This window comes from Pongo abelii, chromosome 17, assembly GCF_028885655.2.
Source record: "Pongo abelii isolate AG06213 chromosome 17, NHGRI_mPonAbe1-v2.0_pri, whole genome shotgun sequence".
In the NCBI taxonomy this organism is placed as follows: Eukaryota; Metazoa; Chordata; class Mammalia; order Primates; family Hominidae; genus Pongo; species Pongo abelii.
Window position 1 is genome coordinate 31,587,766 of NC_072002.2, and position 21,326 is coordinate 31,609,091.

The window sequence follows — 21,326 nt, forward strand, 5'->3', positions numbered from 1 at the left end:
ATAAGTTCTGAATATAGTTATCCAAATTGATAATACAGCTATATCAGGGGAATGGAAAAATACAGGGACATACCGGAAGTGTGTGTGTGTGTGTGTGTGTGTGTGTGTAAGAAAGAGAGGCCAGGCGTGGTGGTTCATGCCTGTGATCCCTGCACTTTGGGAGGCCGAGGTGCGTGGATCACGAGGTCAGGAGTTCGAGATCAGCCTTACCAACATGGTGAAACCCTGTCTCTACTAAAAATACAAAAATTAGCTGGGTGTCGTGACACGTGCCTGTAATCCCAGCTACTTAGGAGGCTGATGCAGGAGAATCCCTTGAACCTGGGAGGCGGAGGTTGCAGTGAGCTGAGATCATGCCACTGCACTCCAGCCTGGGCAATAGAGTGAGACTTTTTTTCAAAAAAAAAATAAGGAGAGAGAGAGAGTGAGGAATAGGAGTGGTGGAAAGGTGAGAGAAATCTAAATTTTCAGCATTCCTAAGGACAAACACTAAAAAATGTTTAAAGATTTATTTTTGTTATTTAGAAATAGTGTTTAAAGTGGCTGCCTCTGAAGTAGAAAATTGCTCTATAATTGGGCCAGGCATTTCTATTTTTCATAACCAGCCTTTTAGAACCATTTGATATTTTAAAACTGTGCATATATAACTGTGATAACATTTCCTGAAATGGAATAATCCAGACATTTAAAAAATATTCTTTTTTTTTTTTGAGATGGAGTCTCGCCCTGTCGCCCAGGCTAGAGTGTGCAGTGGCGCAATCTCAGCTCACTGCGACCTCCGCCTCCTGGGTTCAAGCGATCCGCCTGCCTCAGCCTCCCGAGTAGCTGGGATTACAGGCATGCGCCAGCACGCCCAGCTAATTTTTGTATTTTTAGTAGAGATGAGATTTCGCCATGTTTGCCAGGCTAGTCTCAAACCTCTGGACTCAAGCAATCCGCCTGTCTCCACCTCCCAAAGTGATGGAATTACAGGCCTGAACCACCTCACCTGGCCTAGTGCAATGTTGAGTAGAAGTCATGAATATGGACATCCTTGCCTTGTTACTGATCTTAGGTGAAAATATGTAGTTTTTCACCTTTAAGTATGATGTGCAGTGGCGCAATCCGAGGTGTACCACCACGCCCAGCTAATTTTTGTATTTTTTGTAGAAACAGCGTTTCACCATGTTGTACAGGCTGAGCTTGAACTCCTGAACTAAAAGCAATCCACACCCCTCTCACACTCCCAAAGTGCTGGATTATAGGCATGAGCCACTGTGCCTGGCTAGCTTTAGGTTTTTTTTTTTTTTCTTTTTATAGATGCCTTTTTATTTACTTGAGGAAGTTCCTTTCTTTTCCTAGTTTGTTGAGAATTATGATCAGGAATAGATGTTGGATTTTGTCAAATGCTTTTTCAACATCTATTGAGATGTTAAAAAGTTTTTCATTTTTAGACTGTTAATATGATGAATTACATTGTTGATTTTTTTTTTAGAAAAATTATAGTAAGATACATATAACACAAAATTTACCATTTAAACCATTTTAAGGTATACAATTCAGTGGCATTAACTACATTTACAACATTGTACAACCATCACCATGACTTAGTTCCAAAATATTTTGATCATCACCAACAGAAATCTCATACCCATTAGTAGTCACTGCATTGCTTTCTCCTCCCAGTCTCTGTAACTACTAATCGGCTTGCTGTCTCTACGGACTTGCCTATTCTAGATATTTCTTATAAATTGAATCATACAATATGTGGCCTTTTGTGTGTAGCCTCCTTCATTTAGTGTGATGTTTTTGAGATTCATCCATGTTGTAGCATGTGTTAGTACTTAATTCCTTTTTATGAGTGAATAATATCCAATTGCCTAGATATACCACATTTTGTTTATTCATTCATCTGTTTATGGATATTTGGGGTTTTAAAAATCTTTCATCTATCTATTTATCCATCATGAATAGAGCTGCTATGAACATTCATGTACCAGTCTTTGAACACCTGTTTTAAATTCCTTTTGATATATACCTAAGAATAGAATTACTAGTTAATATAGGAATTCGTTCCACAGTGGCTGCACCATTTTACCATTCCCACCAACAATCTGGCCAACACTTACTTTCTCCACAATCTGGCCAACACTTACTTTCCTCTTTAAATTTTTTTCCCTTATGGCCATCCTAGTGGGTATGAAGTGGCATGTCATTGTGGTGTGGATCTATATATCTGTAATGACTAATAATGTTGATTGTCTTTTCATGTGTCTATTGGCCATTTTTATCTCTTTGGAGAAATGTCTCGTCATGTCCTATGCCTGTTTTTCAATTGGGTTATTTAATTGGGTTGTTTGTCTTTTTGTTGTTGAGTGTTTTAAGAGTTCTTTATACCTTCTGGATACTAGATCCTTATCAATATATGATTTGGAAACATTTTCTCTCATTCTTTTTTTTTTTCTGAGACGGAGTCTAGCTCTATCGCCCAGGCTGGAGTGCAGTGGCGCGATCTTGGCTCGCTGCAGGCTCTGCCCCCCGGGGTTCACGCCATTCTCCTGCCTCAGCCTCCCCAGTAGCTGGGACTACAGGCGCCCGCCACCTCGCCTGACTAATTTTTTGTATTTTTAGTAGAGACGGGGTTTCACCCTGTTAGCCAGGATGGTCTTGATCTCCTGACCTCGTGATCCACCTGCCACGGCCTCCCAAAGTGCTGGGATTACAGGCATGAGCCACTGCGCCCGGCTCTCATTTCTGATATTGGTAATATGTGTCCTCTTTTTTTTTTCTTATCTGTCTGCTAAAGGATTATCAATTTTATTAGCTTTTGAAAAGAACCAGCTTTTGATTTCATTATTCTTCTGTATAGTTTTTCTGTTTACTCCTTCATTGATTTCTGCTTTTATCTTATAATTTCCTTTATTCTGTTTACCTTGAGCTGCATTCGTTCTTCTATTTTTAGTTTAAGGTGGAAGCTGAGCATTGATTTGAAACCTTAATTCTTTTTGACTAATGGTGTCTACTGCTTTAACTACATCCTACAAATTTTGATACATTGTTTTTTCTTTTTCATTCGGTTTAAAATACTTTCTATTTTCCTTTTTGATTTTTTTTTTTCTTTAACCCATGGGCTACTTAGAAGTGTGTTACCTAGTCTCCAAAAATTTGGGGGTTTTCCAAATATTTTTTAGCTATTGATTTCTATTTAATTCCATTGTGGTCAGACAACATACTTTTTCTTGAACCCCTGAAAATTTATTGAAACTTGTTTTTTGGGCCAAAATATAGTCTATCTTGTTAAACGCTCTGTGTGTACTAGGAAAAAAAATGTGTACTTTGCTTTTTTTTTTTTTTCTGAGACAAGGTTTGGCACTGTCGCCAAGGCTGGAGTGCAGTGGCTTTATCTCGGCTCACTGCAACCTCTTCCTCCCTGGTCTCAAGGGATCCTCCCACCTCAGTCTCTGGTGTAGCTGGGACTACAGGTGCATGCCACCATGCTCGACTAATTTTTGTAGCGAAGGCGTTTCACCATGTTGCCCAGACTGGTCTCAAACCCCTGGGCTCAGACAACCTGCTTGCCTCAGCTTTCCAATTGCTGAGGTTACAGGCGTGAGCCACCAAGCCTGGCCTGTTTTTTAGTGCAGTGCACTATAAATGCCAATAAGGTCAATATAGCTGCTGAATTCTTCTATATTCTCTAATTTTCTGTCTAGATGTTTTTAAATCAATTATCGAGAAAGTATTGTTGAAATATCTGACTGTAATTGTGAATTTGTCTATTTCTTCTAGTAGTTCTATCAGTGCTTACTTTATGTATTTTGAAATTCTTTTATTAAACTCATAAATGTTTAGGAATATTATGGTCTTTTGATGAATTGATCTCTTTATCATTAGAAAACATCCTGTTTCCTACCTGGTAATATTTTTGGATCTCAAACCTACCTTGTCTGATATTAAGACAACCAATCCAGCTTTCTTTTCATTAGTATTACCATGGTGTATCTTTTTTCATCCTTTTACTTTAAACTATTTACATCTCTATTTTTATTTATTTTAGTTCAGTTTAGTTTTTGTGTTTTTAGTAGAGACAGAGTTTCACCATGTTGGCCAGGCTGGTCTCGAACTCCTGGCCTCAAGTGATCTGCCCACCTCAGCCTCCCAAAGTGCTGAGATTATACATATGAACCACGGCTCCCGGCCTATTTATTTCTCTATTTTTGAAGTAGGTTTTTCATAGGCAATATATATTTGGGTTTTGCTTTTCATTTCAATCTTACAACCTCTTCCTTTAAGTTGGAGTGATTAGACCATTTACATTTAATGTGACTGACTGTTGATGTGTTTGGGTTTAAGTATGCCATATTGTATTTATTATTCGTATCTCTTCCTATTTTTCATCTTTTGATGAAATACCTTGAAAAGTATGAAGTATTTGAAAAATACTTCTTTGGGGCTAATTATCTTTCTAAGATTCCATTTCTTTTTTTATTCTTTTTGTTTTGGAGACGGGGTTTTGCTTTGTCACCCAGGCTGCGGTGCAGTGGCGTGATCTCGGCTCACTGCAGCCTCCACCTCCTGGGTTTGACTGATTCTCCTGCCTTGGCCTCCAGAGTAGCTGGGATTATAGACATCTGCCACCACTCCTGGCTAATTTTTATATTATTAGTGGAGACAGAATTTCACCATGTTGGCCAGGCCAGATTGGTCTCGAACTCCTGACTTCAAGTGATCTGCCCACCTCGGCCTCCCAAAATGTTGGGATTACAGGCATGAGCCACTGTGCCTGGCCTCCATTTATTTTTTTAGTGGAGAAATTAAAATGACTTTATTGTTGTATATATACAAAATAGAATTTAATAGAGGGCAACATTTATTGAATTGTATACACTGCACCTGTAGTCTCAGCTACACAGGAGGTTGAGGTAGGAGAATCCCTTGAGACCAGAGAGGCAGAGGCTGCAGTGAGCTGAGACGGAGCCACTGCATTCCAGCCTGAGTGACAGTGCCAGACCTTGTCTCAAAAATAAATAAATAAATAATAAAATCAAAGTACACATTTTTTTTTCCGAGTACACACAGAGCATTTAACAAGATAGACTATATTTTGGCCCAAAAAACAAGTTTCAATAAATTTTCAAGGGTTCAAGAAAAAGTATGTTGTCTGACCACAATGGAATTAAATAGAAATCAATAGCTAAAATATATTTGGAAAATCCCCAAATTTTTGGAGACTAGGTAACACACTTCTAAGTAGCCCATGGGTTAAAGAAAAAAGTCAAAAAGGAAAATAGAAAGTATTTTAAACCTTTCTTATAGGGCATGACTGCTGGCGATGAATACTTTCAGTTTCTTTTTATTTATTTATTTATTTTTTGAGATGGAGTCTCGCTTTTTCACCCAGGCTGGAGTGCAGTGGCACAATCTCAGCTCACCACAACCGCCACCTCCCGGATTCAAGCAATTCTCATGCCTCAGCCTCCCAAGTACCTGGGACTGCAGGCACATGCCACCACATCTGGCTAATTTTTGTATTTTTAGTAGAGACGGGTTTTGCCATGTTGGCCAGGCTGGTCTTGAACTCCTGACCTCAGGTGATCCACCCACCTCAGCCTCCCAGGGTGTTGGGATTACAGGCGTGAGCCACTGTGCCTGGCCTACTTTCAGCTTCTGTATATATATAAAAGTCCTTATTTTGTCTTCATTTTAAAAAGATATTTTTGCCACATACAGCACTCTAGATTAATGGCTATGTTTTTGTTTGTTTGTTTGTTTTCTAAAAAGGAATAAAGATATCCCAGTCTTAGATAGTTCATGCATTGAACCGTACTTAGGTGAATATGCTATTGGGACCCGTGCAGATCTCAGACCTTCGTTCTGTGCAGTTCTCTCCTCTTCCATATGCTGCCATGCAAATTCCAGCTGCCTTGTCCTCCTCATACCCCTAGCAATGTCTTATTAGTCAGGGAGACTGCCGACTCCCTATCGGGACCACTCCCTGGAAAGTCGCTCCAGTCAGTCAAAGGCCACATTTGTTTTCCATATCTCAGTGATCACTGTTCTTCATTGTCTGATATCAAATGTCTTGAAAACAGTTGTTTCATATATTTTGCCAGGTTTTTTTTTTTTTTTTTTTTTTTTGAGGAATTAACAGTCTTTATTGGGCTCAGACCAGGAGTCCATGGGTCTTGAGGACCTCTGTGTATTTGTCAATTTTCTTCTCTACGTTCTTCTCGTCCTGTTTCCGTAGCCTCATGAGCTGTTTCTTCTTCCGGTAGTGGATCTTGGCTTTCTCCTTCCTCTTCTCCTCCAGGGTGGCTGTCACTGCGTGGTACTTCCAGCCAACCTCATGAGCCAGGCGCCCCAGATAGGCAAACTTTCTTGTAGGCTTCAGATGCACAACCTTGAGGGCAGCAGGAACCACCATCCGCTTTTTCTTGTCGTAGGGCGGTGGGATGCCGTCAAACACCTTGAGACGGTCCACCGCGGCCCAGCCTCGCTTGGTCTTGTGGGGCAGCATACCTCGCACGGTCTGCCAGAAGATGCGGCTGGGGGCCCGGAAGTGGTAGGGGCCTCGGGAAGGGTTGGTGTTCATCCGCTTGCGGAGGAAAGCCAGGTACTTCAACTTGTTTCTGTAGAAATTGCCAGAAATGTTGATGCCTTCGCAGCGTACGACCACCACCTTCCGGCCCAGCAGTACTTGTTTAGCCACGATGGTCGCCACGAGGCCCAGGAGATGGCCTCAACCATCAAGCACCAGGACCTGCACCTCCGCCATCTTTGGCAGCAGCTTGGGAAAGATTTTGCCAGGTTTTTAGTTGTTTCAGATAATATAGTAAGTTCAGTCATTCTTACTAGATCATTGCCATGCACAGAAGTCGTCCATATAGGTTTTATCTGGCCTATATGTAAGTAAGGCAAACCCTGTTATTTAGCACTACGCTCTGGCTTTGAAGGTCTTGGAATGTATCGGAAAAATATTGGAGTCACGGGGCCGGGCACGGTGGCTCACGCCTGTAATCCCAGCACTTTGGGAGGCCGAGGTGGGTGGATCACGAGGTCAGGAGATCGAGACCATTCTGGCTAACATGGTGAAACCCCGTCTCTACTAAAAATACAAAAAATTAGCTGGGTGTGGTGGCGGGCGCCTGTAGTCCCAGCTAAGTGGGAGGCTGAGGCAGGAGAATGGCGTGAACCCAGGAGGCGGAGCTTGCAGTGAGCCGAGATCGCACCTCTGCACTCCAGCCTGGGTGACAGAGCGAGACTCCGTCTCAAAAAAATAAAAATAAAAAATAAAAATTGGAGTCATGGGAACAAAAGAGTACTCTAGTTTAGAGATCCAGGTTGAAAGTCGCTTTACCTCTCTGTCTAAAATTTGGGAGTTGACTACTATTAACGTCAATAACCTTTTTTGGTGTAAGTTCTCTGATTCAACACCGTCAGTGTTTCCTCAACTTTAGGGTTGTGTTACATACAGATAGAGACTCCTAGTTGAAGTTTAGGACCTATGTCCCGGATTTTGCCTTTCTGCTTATTACTATAGTTCCCAGGTAGCTATATTGCTGTCAATCTCCACTTCAGAAACAAGAGATAAGTGTGAATAAGTGTGTGGTACAGGTTCTGGCTTCCTGCCTCCATTCCAACTCGGCTACGTTTCCTAAAGTGAGATATTTCTGATGTATTTTGTAATAATTTATAAAGCAATCATCTCCCATCTTCACAACTGAAAGTGTTAAGGGGAGGCAGAAACTTTGCAATTGTATACTCCTTGGTTCCTTACTGACAGTGTCAAACTGACAAGTGACAACTGTCATTCTTGGTGGTATGCAAAGAAGTTACTGGTCTCATAACAATGTTCTGGAAAGTGAATTCCAGGATGTTATTTTTCTGGTGTATGTATACTTAATATTTTCATCTGTGCCTTTACAAATGATTTATCCACTGTCCAGAATCTTTAGAGATCATCCGAGTGGAATTCAGTGTTGCTGCGAGAACTCTTTTCCTTCAGCATCCAGAAAATCAGAAAGGAAAACTTTTCCTAGAATAAAGGGATGGCAAACCACTCTGTGGCCTCTTTTTCTGCCTCGTCAACTCTCCAGCCTTATCAATTTTTAATAAACAGGTGAAATTGACTCATAGTGAATGTCTAGAGCAAGCTTTGTGTGTTCAGAGGTGTGTATACCTAAAGGGAAAGCCAGGATCTTTTCATTTACGTCAGTGGGGTGGAAATGGAAGCAGATGCATATATTGATGATTTGCGTAAAAGTTTCTGCTCTTTCTGATCTTCTGTTGGTGGAGCAACCTCCTTCTCTCCTAGTATACCTTTTATACATTACACATAACATTTAGACCTCCAGGACATACTTAATGTGAAAGAGAAAAAATGCTGGCATTAAATATGCCTGTGAATGGCACCCACCATTCCAGTAGATCTGTGAATGCACAGACTGAGTCAGAGGTGTTGAAGGAAAGCCCCGGTGACATATTGTGAGAGCCACTCCTCATCTCTAGAAACAAATGCCTCAGTGAATAGGACTGTTACCCTTTTTTTTTTTTCACCAATATTGCCTCTGTTTCCATTTGCATTTCCAGAAGTGACCCAATTCTGAGTTTTTAAAATCTTCCTTGCTTTACACATCAAAGCTCACAGCCTTCGTAACTGGGTGGAACAAGCAAGTGGAAAGGTAGCATTGTTTTCTCTTATAGCACAATGTCAGCCACTATAAAAGATCTCTTTTGATCGCAAGGGACTTAAATATGTAAACTTTAGGGCTTGTAGTGATTTGTGCCTTTTCAACTAAGCAGGGTATTAAAACATAAAGCCAAAATTGAGGCAACATCTGACAGCCAGTTCAGGGACCACAGACTTGGAAAGGCCTTTGGCAATCAAAAAACATTCCTTCTTTGTCAACCCAGGAGCTTTGGATCAATCCCCACTCTTCAAAGTTGCCTTGGAGTACCTCACAGCCCAGTTACCCACCCTTGAAATTGCACTTGAAAAGTAATCTCTTTTCTTTGCCAAGTTAACAATATCATGACCTAGCCAAATAGTTCCTTACTGTACACCTGAGTTTTAAAGGCGTGGCATTCAGGCGTTTCAAATTTCAAAAGCCTGAAACTTGGCATAACTCCTGACAAGCCTCATAGCTTCCTTTTTTCTTTTCTTTTCCTTTTCTTTCCCTTCTTTTTTCTTTCTGCCATCCCTCCCTCCTTCTCTTTCTCTCTCTCTTTCTTCCTTTTTATGTATTTTTCAAGATAGTTTGCAGAAAGAAGACCATCTGACTCGCAAGCCTATGGCCTCCATTTGACAAGACTCAGTAAAACATAGTTGTTAGTGAGACGGCTCATGCTTTGTTAGTTACCTCGGGTCAGTAGCCAAGGAGTGACCTAACCCTCCAGTTGCGGAGGTAAAGCAGTTCCTTCTGGGGCACATTCAGTTCAAGGATGTTTTGTTGAGACTCCTAACCAGGGTTCCTATAGTGACAGCCCATCAAAGGTATTAGCACCTGCCCAGCTGGTGCTAAAAAGAGGCTGGCAGCATGCTGGGCCCTCTCAGAAGTTACCAGATGACAACACGTCCACTCTCATTATTTTCCATTTCCTCCCTTTATTTTATTTGAGAAAAACATCACAATTATTTGGGGTAGAGAAAATTTTTTTATAGAAAGCCTATCCTATTTTCCTTTGCTTTAAAGACATCTTCAAGCATGATGTATTTAAGCAAAGGAATGATGAACATAGAGGATTTGAAATAACTGATGGATGTTTATCTTGAGAGAGTTTTAAAATCTGGTGATAGGACAGTGCTAACCGTATATAAATGGAGGGTAGGAGGGTTCCTCCCACCTGAATTTTTGAACAAGGGATGCTTATGCCTGCGCTCTCCCATGCATGATTCTAATTTGGAAGCTGATCCAAATTAGTAAACCTAAGTAAACCTCTCTTTGGGGAGCTTGAATTTTTTATTTATTTTTATTTTTTTGGACACAGGGTCTCGCTCTGTTGCCCAAGCTGGAGTGCAGTGGTGCAATCTCGGCTCACTGCAGCCTCTACCTCCCGGGTTCTTCAAGCCATTCTCGTGCCTTAGCCTCCCGAGTAGTTGGAACTATAGCCACGCACCACCGTGTCAGGCTAATTTTTGTATTTTTAGTAGAGACGGGATTTTGCCATGTTGCCCAGGCTGTTCTCGAACTCCTGGCCTCAAGTGATCTGCCCACCTCAGCCTCCTGAAGTGCTGGGACTACAGGTGTGAGCCACCGCACCCAGCCAAGCTTGAATTCTTGATCTCAGCCTCCTCACGCCCGTGCCTTATTTTGATCTGTCTTTTATTTTACGTAATGAGACATCTTGGTTTTTACATCAGTGAAAGGGTGCCATTTCATAAAATATCAAGATGGTTGCACTTTCCAGGAGTAGCATTTCAGATCCCACATATATTCAGCGTTGACAGAAGGCTTAGTTTAAAATGTCTAAAGGCATGTACAAAGAAAGAAAGAATAGCAGAGTGCTAGCATTGCTCCCTTTGAAACTGGACTTAGCCTTGAAAAGCAGCCATTATGTGAATGAGAGGGATAAAGACGCTAAGCAGAGGCCAGGGGATTCTATGATGGAAAGACTAAGCTACTCTCCTAAAAATAAGTTCATGACTTGAGTCTCATCAGTTGAGTGTCTTGTAGTTCCAAAGCATGGATGTCATAAAGATAATGACTGTGCATAGTTTTTGTGCACAGTTTCTTTTGTTTAACTGCAACTCTATCAGACAGGGGGACAAGAATGGAACCTCTGCGGTTTACCCATGTATATTTTGATTTGTAACTTGCTGTACAGAAAAGTTGTAGGAAGTGGGGAAGGGTAGAAACTTTTCTAGTTAGAAATATAAACTCGTTTCATAGAAGAAACATAAAGCAACAGCAGAAGTGAATGCTAACAAGTGACTTTCTTCTGGCTATTCAGAACAGACAGAGTATTGTGTTCTATACTGGTTGATCCAGTCTTTGCTTTCATGGTTTTCTGCTCCTTGGGCCAGAATATTGGCCGGCATTTTTTAGAAGTTGTAATTATTACACACTGTGCCTGCAGGGGCGTGAAGAGCCAAGGAAGCTTCAAGATTGAAAACTGTAGGTTGGGAAACAGCAAGCCACTGGGTTCAGCTTTTGGATTTATATCATCAACCAGCAACTGATCAATTCTTTCAAAAAATAAAGAAATTAATCTAGGGACCTCATTTTGCGTTCCTATCAAAATTGCAGAAAAACAATAACGACTTGACTGCACCCTTCACCCAGAAGGAACTTTGCTCATGAAAGACATAAATCATTTTGTAGAGCAGAACATTCTTTGAAAGCTCTGAGTAGAAGAAAGCACTTGCTTAAGGAACTTAATTGATAGAAACTAGCAGGTTGGACAGGGCTGCCTGAGTTCAAAGGCGCCGCTTTTAATCCCAAACCATTTTAATTTTACTTAACTTTTATTTCTTTCTGAGTGACTACACTGCAAACTGCAAACTTCTATTAATCTACTGCCAAGTAATTTTTCTTAAGAAGGTGGATACTTTGCAAGATCCATAGCCAGGAGATGGCTGTCAGGAATGCGGGTAGTACAGTTTTGTGTAGATGAAAACAGAGGGACAGGAAAGTAGGTCATTCTGTTTTATATGTGGAACAGATTCTGGCTCTGGCAGTTTGCTCTGATTGAAAACAATAAGGGACTAGTACTTCTTTAAGTTTGGAAATGTAATGCCTCTGGCAATACAGGATCTTGGAGCGTGGAGGCTAATGTTTTCGTAGTTGGGATTTCATGTTAGTAGAACAGCCAAAATGTCAACTGTTTGCAAGGAGAGTCATCCAATTCACACATATGCAGCTGGAGAGAAAGCTTAGCTTCAGGAGATGACAGTTAACATTTTGGGGATAACGGGAAGAATGCAGAAATAGCCTACTGCAGCCAAGAAATGAGTGGTTGTTGGAAGAACCACTTTAGCAAAATTGTTCTTTCTTTCATTGCTAGCACAGAGACTTGTAACATTGCATTCAGATTTTCACACTATGTGATTTTTTTTCTTTCTTTCTTTCTTTCTTTTTTTTTTTTTGGTTCATTTGAGAGTTAAGAGCTTACAAAAGTGACTGGGTTGGATAACTTCAGCAGAATTGATTTTTTGAAAACAGCAAATGGGTCAACTTTGGCTAGTTTATCTTCATAAAATGGATGGCCAGAATCACAACATATTTGGTCATTTTGGCTATCTTAATAACTGACACAGATCAATACCTTAGCCACTTTTTTTCTTGACATTTATTCTCTAGAGAAAAATTGATTTATTGAGATGACTCTTCCTTTTTGTTACTCTTAGTCTTTCTATAGTCTTCAGAATAACTGCTTGTCTGTATTGTTCTGGTCATTCTTTATTTTTGATGGATTAGAATATTAGTTTTTATTGGCTTCAAGAGCATGGTCCAGGATAGTTTTTTAAAATCCCACATAATCTGGTGTATTTGGTGTTGTATAAATATTGTTTAGTGCACTATCATTTAAGGCTGGCACTACTGAATATGAAACAGTTGAAAATCAACTGGCCAACAAACTGTCTCAAAATGGCACAATCACGAGCTACTCAAAGAAATGTACCACCTCACACATTCAAAAACACAGAAATCACAGAACACACATTCTGTCAAAAAACAGAAAATAACAAATGTTGATGAGAATGTGGAGAAATAGGAATCCTGGTGCACTGTTGGTGGGAATGCAAAATGATGCAGCCACTATGGAAAATATTAGGGTTGTTCCTCAAAAAATTAAAAACAGAATTACCATGTGACTCAGTAGTTCTACCTCGGGATATATATTCAAAATAATTGAAATCAGGGACTCAAAGAGTTATCTGTATACCCATGTTCATAGCAGCATTAGGCACAATAGCTGAAAGGTGAAAGCAACTTAAGTGGCCATCAGTGGATGAACCAAAATATGGTAAATACATACAATGGGAATACTATTCAGCCTTAAAAAGGAAGGAAATTCTGACATATGTTACAACATGGATGAAACTTTGAAGATGTTATGTTAGATTTAAAAAGCCAGTCACAAAAAGACAAATAAATACTACATAATTCCACCGATAAGAGGTACCTAGAGTAGTCAGACTCATAGACACAGAAAGCGGAATGATGGTTGCCTGGGGCTGGGGGAGGAGGAAATGGAGAGTTAGCATTTCATGGGTACGCAGTTTCAGTTGGAAAAGATGAGAAAGTTGACATGGATGGTGGCGATGGTTGCACATGCAATGTGAATATATTAAGTATTGAATGCCATTGAACTGTACATTTAATAATGGTTCAGCTGGTAAATTTTATGTTATGTATATTTTATCATAATAAAAAATAAGTAAACTATTAGGCCAGGAAGCGACTTAAAAAAAAAAAAGACATACAGGGCATCGTAACAGACACATGATGCTATCTTCAGTGGACTTATATTCCGTCATCTTTTCCTGCCTTCTCCAGAGGCAGCAAAGCTCTTTTTGTATGTCTTAAATGACTTCAGGCCCACGCCTTCCTTGCCCCTTGTCTGAGAAAGAGTTCCTTGCTTCTCTCCTCATGTCTCTCCCCTCCCACCTTCCACATGTTCTCCCCTTCATCGCAGGGTTCAGCCAGAGATATATAGGGCACTTTGGTTGAGAAATAGTGATCTCATGGACATCCATGTAAAATGCTCAGCCTTAAGCTGTGAACAAGGTGTCTTTCATCACCTTGCTAGAACTGTGAAAAGAAAATTAAAGGCGCAGGAGAGGGCAGAAATACAAAACCCTAATAGAGAACTATAAGCTGATGTTTGCGCCCAAGGCTTTGTACCTGTATGACTAAGAGAAAGGTAAACCCTTACCAGGCAAATGAGTTTTAATTTTAAGAGGAAATTATTGAAACCTCAGTTTGGGCTGGGTGTGGTGGCTCACACCTTGTAATCCTAGCACTTTGGGAGGCAGAGACAGGCAGATCACCTGAGGTCAGGAGTTCAAGACCAGCCTGGCCAACTTGGCAAAACCCCGACTCTACTAAAAATACAAAAGTTAGGTGGGCATGGTGGTGCATGCCTGTAATCCCAGCTATTCGGGAGGCTGAGGCAGGAGAATTGCTTGAACCAGGGAGTCACAGGTTGCAGTGAGCTGAGGTTGTGCCACTGCACTCCAGCCTGGGCAACAGAGCAAGACTCTGTCTCAGAAAAAAAAAAAAAAAAGAAAGTAAGAAAGGAAAGAAATAAGGAAGGAAGGAAGGAAAGAAAGAAAGAAAAACTTAACTTCAGTTTGCTTTCAGGAAGTCTTAACTTGGTAAGAGTTGCCCCTGGAAAAATGTGGCTTTGCAGGATTCATGATAGTTTTGGTCCAGGTTAGGTTATGTTTTTCCCATTTTTTTTTTCTTTTCTTTCTTTTTTTTTTTTGAGACGGAGTTGCCCAGGCTGGAGTGCAATGGCACGATCTCAGTTCACCACAACCTCCGTTTCATGGGTTCAAGCAATTCTCCTACCTCAGCCTCCCGAGTAGCTGGGATTACAGGCATGTGCCACCATGCCCAGCTAATTTTTTTTTGTATTTTTAGTAGAGACGGGATTTTTCCATGTTGGTCAGGCTGGTCTCGAACTCCCGACCTCAGGTGATCTGCCCACCTCGGCCTCCCAAAGTGCTGAGATTACAGGCGTGAGCCACTGCGCCCAGTCTTTCTTCCCATTTCTTTTTTTCTTTTCTTCTTTTTTTTTTTTTTTTTTGAGACAGAATCTCACTCTGTCACCCAGGCTAGAGTGCAGTGGTGCAATCTCAGCTCACTGTAAGCTCCGCCTCCCGGGTTCATGCCATTCTCCTGCCTCAGCCTCCCGAGTAGCTGGGACTACAGGCGCCCGCTACCACGCCTGACTAATGTGTTGTATTTTTTAGTAGAGACTGGGTTTCACCGTGTTAGCCAGGATGGTCTTGATCCCCTGACCTCATGATCTGCCTGCCTCAGCCTCCCAAAGTGCTAGGATTACAGGTGTGAGCCACTGCGCCCAGCCCTTTCTCCCTATTTCTAAGCAAATTACCCAGACTAAGATACTAGTGAATTGTTTCCTTACTCATCACCAACCTGAATTTCAGGACTTAAGTCACCCCAGATTTAGGGAGGAAGTTGGACACTTCAGATAATGGGTGATAGAGCTGGACATTCTACTGGCTTTAATAGTTCAGCACTTTTCCACCTATAAAATTTCTCTTGATATGCTTTAACATTCCATATTGAGCAAAAATGAGATTCGTGCTCTTCACATTGAAGCTATGACAATCAATACGCTTGCCTCAAGGGTCTACCCCTGCCACCACCACCCCCAACACACACACACACACACACACACAGAGAAGATTGAGAAGATGAGACTTCTAATGGTCACACCTGCCAAGTAAAGTAGAAAGCAGTTTTGCTTCAAGAAATATCCTTGCCAGGCACGGTGGCTCACACCTGTAATCCCAGCACTTTGTGAGGCAGAGGCAGGCAGATCAGTTGAGGCCAGTAGTTCGAGACCAGCCTGGCCAACACGGTCAAACCCCTTCTCTATTAAAAATTCAAAAATTAGCCAGATGTGGTGGCATATACCTGTAATCTCAGCTACTCGGGAGGCTGAGGTGGGAGAATCGCTTGAACCCGGGAGATGGAGGTTGCTGTGAGCCAAGATCACGCCACTTGCACTCCAGCCTGGGAGACAGAGTGAGACTCTGTCAAAAAAAAAAAAAAAAAAAAAAGGAAGGAAGGAAGGAAAGAAATATCCTCTAACTAAATTTCTTTTTTCTATTCTCTCAAGCTTCCGCAGGTTCACTCGATCCAACAGTGTGACGACAGCAGTACAGGCCGACCTGGACTTCCATGATAATCTGGAAAATTCTCTGGAATCTATAGAGGACAATTCGTGTCCTGGCCCAATGGCCAGACAGTTCTCCCGCGATGCCAGCACCTCCACAGTCAGCATTCAGGGCTCAGGAAACCATTACCATGCCTGTGCCGCCGATGATGACTTTGACACGGATTTTGACCCCTCTATTCTGCCTCCTCCGGACCCCTGGATTGACTCTATCACTGAAGACCCTCTGGAGGCCGTGCAAAGGTCAGTGTGCCACCGGGACGGCCACTGGTTCCTGAAGCTCCTCCAGGCAGAGCGAGATCGTATGGAGGGGTGGTGCCAACAGATGGAGCGGGAAGAACGGGAAAACAACCTGCCCGAAGACAGTAAGTAATGCCACCGCGTGCCACACCCGTCCCCTGGGGCTGGGGTTGCTTTGTGTGTGCAGACCTTGTTGTTTTCTTCTCTGTCAGCTTCACTTGTCTAACCTTGACGTTCCACACCCCAAACCAGAACATGCAGGAGAGCTAGGCGATTCCAGCTGAGTCCAGAAGTCCCTGCACAGCACAAAACCAAGAAAACTCCTGGGTAGATATAACACCATCCTTAGCTCTAGGCCCATGACGTTCTTTTTCTTTCTGAAAATACCAAGCTCTGTGTGGAGGTGCTTTCACGTCTCTAACTTGGTCCCTCTTCTCCGAGATGATCCTGGAATGTCGCTGATCCTCAGGGGATTGAAAATAATTCTCATCAAAACGTCTCGTGTATCCTATGAATATATACATCTACCAAATACTCACCAAAATTCTTTTTAAATAAAAAAAGAACATATTTCTAACTAGCCCAGTGCAGTGGTGCCCACCTGTAGTCCCAGCTCTTCGAGAGACTGAGGTGGAAGGATCGCTTGAGTCCGGGGGTTGGAGGCTGCAGTGAGCTATGATCACACCACTGCACTCCAGCCTGCGTGACAGAGCAAGAACCCATCTCTAAAAATAAATATATAAATAATACTAACTTTTTTCAAGGTCCATAGATACAGGTACATTGGGGATTTATATTCTTTATGATTTTGTTATTCTCGTTACCATACAGCATTAAAACAAGGCTTATAACCCATAGGCCAGTAGAAACCCCCACCTATTTGTATTCTTAAGCCTGTTTGACAGGCACTTTCTCTTAGGATTTACAGAGGCAAACCCTTTAGCTGCTAAAGAAATACATTTTATAATCTTATTACAATTGAGTGGGCTAAAGTGAAATACATGATGAATACATAGAATAAATAATGGACACTATTTTTTGCACACTATTCTTTTCTTTCCTTTTTCAGACAGGGCCTCACTCCTCACCCAAGTTGGAGTGGCGCAATCATGGCTCACCCCAGCCTTGACCTCCCAAGTAGTTGGGACTACAGGCAGGCACCCAATGCGCAGCTGATTTTTGTATTTTTGGTAGAGACGGGGTTTCGCCATGTTGCCCAGGCTGGTCTCAAACTACTGAACTCAGGCAATCCACCCACCTCAGCCTCCCAAAGCGCTGGGATTACAGGCATGAGCCACCGTGCCCAGCCTGCACACTATTATTTTCAAACTTGACCTTTTAACATTTGAAAAAGAAAAGTTAACAATTGAAAAAGAAAAATTGTCAAATTATATTAACAGTTGAAAAGGAAAAATTATCAAATTACCTCAATTCTGAGGATGTTTTACATGTTTTCAACAATTCTGAAATTAGAATGTAGCTTATTTATAATCAGTATGTATTTTAATGTTGTATGTTTATTTTCCTCTGAAACATTATTATTAAACTAATGGTGGATCCTCCAACTGATGATATTTTTGAAACAAAGAAATTTGGTGGTAGGCATTAATGCCTGCTTCATGTCTGTGTGCGAAGCATCTAAAAGGGTATTGCTATGAAGTAACTTTTTAGACTTGTTTTTTAAATTACTTTTTCAATTTTTATTATGAGCTTTTTCTTTCTTTTTTTTTTTTGAGATGGAGTTTTGGTCTTGTTGCCCAGGCTGGAGTGCAATGGTGCGATCTTGGCTCACCGCAACGTCTGCCTCCTGGGTTCAAGTGATTCTCCTGCCTCGGCCTCCAGGTAGCTGGGATTACAGGCATGTGCCACCACACCCAGCTACTTTTGTATTTTTAGTAGAGACGGGGTTTCACCATGTTGGTCAGGCTGGTCTTGAACTCCTGACCTCAGGTGATCCACTCGCCTCGGCCTCCCAAAGTGCTGAGATTACAGGCATAAGCCACTGTGCCTGGCCTATTATGAACATTTTTAAACATGCACAAAAGTAGAGAATTTAACATGATGAGTCCCCATGTACTCGTCACCTGCTTCAACAACTGGCCAGTCTTATCTCCACCATTTGTAGTTATTGTTGTCAGAGTATTTTTAAGAAAATCCAGCACCAGGTGTGGTGGCTCATACCTGTAATCCCAGCACTTTGGGAGGCCCAGACAGGAGGATCGCTTGAGGTCAGGAGTTCAAGACCAGTATAGCCAATATGGTGAAACACCATTTCTATTAAAATCCAAAAATTAGCCAGGTGCAATGGCACGTGCCTGTAATCCCAGCTACTTGGGAGGCTGAGGCAGGAGAATTGCTTAAACCCAGAAGCAGAGGTTGCAGCAAGCTGAGATTGTGCCACTGCACTCTAGCCTAAGCAACAGAGTGAAACTCTGTCTCCAAAACAAGAAAAAAAGAAAAATCCAAGGCGTCATGTCACTTCCCTATGTAGCTCACACTTACAGAAAACATTTTTTTATATATAATCATAGGCCTTGTGTGGTGGCTCACGCCTATAATCCCAGCACTTTGGGAGGCTGAGGTGGGTAGATCACTTGAGGTCAGGAGTTCTAGACCAGCCTGGCCAACATGGTGAAACCCCATCTGTAGTAAAAATACAAAAATTAGCCGGATGTGGAGGTTGGCCCCTGTAATCCCAGCTACTCGGGAGGCTGAGGCAGAGAATGGCTTGAACCCGTGAGGTGGAGGTTGCGGTGAACCGAGATCACAGCTACTGCACTCCAGCCTGGGTGACAGAGTGAGACTCTGACTCAAAAAAAGGTAAAATATTATCATGCATTATCATACCTAACAAAAACAACAATAATTTTTTTTTTTTTTTTTTTTAAAAGACAGAGTCTTGCTCTTGCCACCCAGGCTGGAGTGCAGTGGCGTGATCTCGGCTCACTGCAACCTCTGCCTCCTGGGTTCAAGCGATTCTCCTGCCTCAGCCTTCTGAGTAGCTGGGATTACAGGCACCTGCCACCATGCCCAGCTAATTTTTGTATTTTTAGTAGAGATGGGGTTTCATCACGTTGCCCAGTCTGGTCTTGAACTCCTGACCTCAGGTGATCCACCCATCTCAGCCTCCCAAAGTGCTGGGATTACAGGGGTGAGCCACAGCGCCCAGCCAATAATTTCTTAATTAGATTTGACATCTACTATAAATCATATTAAGTAAATTTACTAAATGCACCAAACTAGTGGTGTCAAAGAGTAGTGGGTTTTTCCCTAGGGGAATCATTTTTTTAATGAAATGGAGTCTGGAAAATAACAGTTGCCATCAGATTGGGGATGTCCTCACTGTGTCCACTCCCTCACTCACAGCTCCAGTCTGCTCCTCCTGCCTGACCCCTGTCAAATGACTGACTAGCTTATCGCTTGCCTTAATGAGCAAGTTAGGAAATTCATTAACGGGTTTCTGTAAAACCCATAAATGGGTTTCCTTTGCTTCTTCATATTATGAGTGCAAACAACTTGGCAGCGGAAAAGTAAATCTCCTTGACATTTGCCCCTGTTAGTGCCACTGCAGACTCACCTGAGTGTTGACCCCCAGGCACAATTAGGTCTTTGCCCTGGTGACAGGTAAACAAGGTACGTCTCAGCAGCAGTGGGAGCAGGAGTAGGTTTCAGTAAGAAAGTCTTAGTTGGATCATCTTATTCACTTTTCTCCTTGTGGACATACTCTCAGCTTATCAGATTTTCCTAGGAAAAACGCCAGCAACTAAGGAACAATGACATCCTGTGCCACTGCTCAACGGCACAAACTTTCAGATTTCAATTCTCAAATTTGGTTCTCCTTCTAGCTTCCTGATTGGTGTTCTGTCTCTCTTTCTTTCTTTTTCTTCCTTCCTTTCTTTTGTTTTCTTTTCTTTCTTTTGGCAGAGTCTTGCCCTGTGACCCAGGCTGGAGTGCAGTGATGGGATCATAGCTCCCATCATCCTGGACATCCTGGGCCCACGTGATCCTCCCACCTCAGCCTCCTGAGTAGCTGTGACTACAGGTGTGCACCACCATGCCTGGCTGATTTTTAAAAAATTTTATAGAGACAGATTCTCACTGTGTTGCCCAGGCTGATCTCAAACTCCTGGCCTCAAGCAATCCCCCACTTCTGCCTCCCAAAATGCCAGAATTACAGGCATGAGCCACCCACCCAGCTCCTGGCTGGATTTCAACAGGACTCTTGGAAACTACTTATCTGATGTTTTCTTTTAATGGGCCTTTAAATCTGAGACTTAATCTGCCTCTCTCAACCCAACTCTATGATGATGTGTGAGGATACTCATTGTATAAAGGTTTAGGAAAAACTAAAGGAGCTAGGAAAACAAGTCAGTTGTATTCTAATACAATAACATATATTTGAAAAGTTGAAAATCTTGTCAGAAAACCAGCTTCTCAGCCTATGTTCAGGATGAAAGAGAAACGTATTTGTATTTCGAAAGGTACACTGCTGGCAAAGTCCCAAGATAATGAACATGAGGGAACTGCCCAACCATCTGTTGTTCCAGGCCTAATTTGTTGTTCAAGCTGAACTGGGTATCGCCCTGGTGCTCCTGTAATGCCCTGTGTATTTGTCCTTGGGGTACTTCCCACATTATTTTATAATAACCGATGTATCTTTCTCTTCCACTAAAAAGTAAGTTTTCTGAAAACAGAAATTATTCTTGTCTTACTCATCTTTATATCACCAGACCCTCTGACGCATAACAGGGGATCAGTAAATATGTATTTGAGTCCTTGAAATATTCTGGAAATTCTGTTTTATAAAAGTATTTTACTTAGCAAAACCTTTCTTCCTAATTAGCTAAAAAAAAATTCAATAAGTAATACCTTAGTCCTTTCAGGCTGCTATAACAAAATATCCTAGACTGGGTAATTTATAAACAATAGAAATGTATTGCTCACAGTTCTGGAGGCTGGGAAGTTCAAGATTAAGATACTGGCAGGTTTGGTGTCTGGCAAGGGCTGCTCTCTGTTTCAAAGATGGCGCCTTCTTGCTGCAGCCTCACGATGGAGGGAGCAGACAAGCTTCCTGGGCCTCCTTGATAAGCGTAGTAACCCTATTCATGAGGACTCTGCCCCTGTGACCTACTCACCTCCTATAGGCCCCCTGTCTTACTATTTATACATTGGTAATTAGGTTTCAACATACGAGTTTCAGAGGAGCACAGACATTCAGACCATAGCAAGTAACT

The 21,326-nt window shown here is 41.9% G+C and overlaps 1 protein-coding gene and 1 pseudogene across 10 annotated transcripts in view; one reads left to right on the forward strand and one right to left on the reverse strand.

Annotated features, from left to right (window-relative positions):
• The window catches only part of DLGAP1 (DLG associated protein 1), a 972,556-nt gene that overhangs the window by 917,408 nt on the left and 33,822 nt on the right, over window positions 1-21,326 (forward strand). For all 10 annotated transcript variants that reach the window (XM_054537679.2, XM_054537682.2, XM_054537681.2 and 7 more), the window contains one exon: window positions 15,796-16,217. In XM_054537679.2, the coding sequence (XP_054393654.1) occupies window positions 15,796-16,217 (422 nt within the window). The remainder of the gene's footprint in view (window positions 1-15,795; window positions 16,218-21,326) is intronic.
• On the reverse strand, window positions 4,853-6,754 carry LOC103892948 (large ribosomal subunit protein uL13-like; annotated as a pseudogene).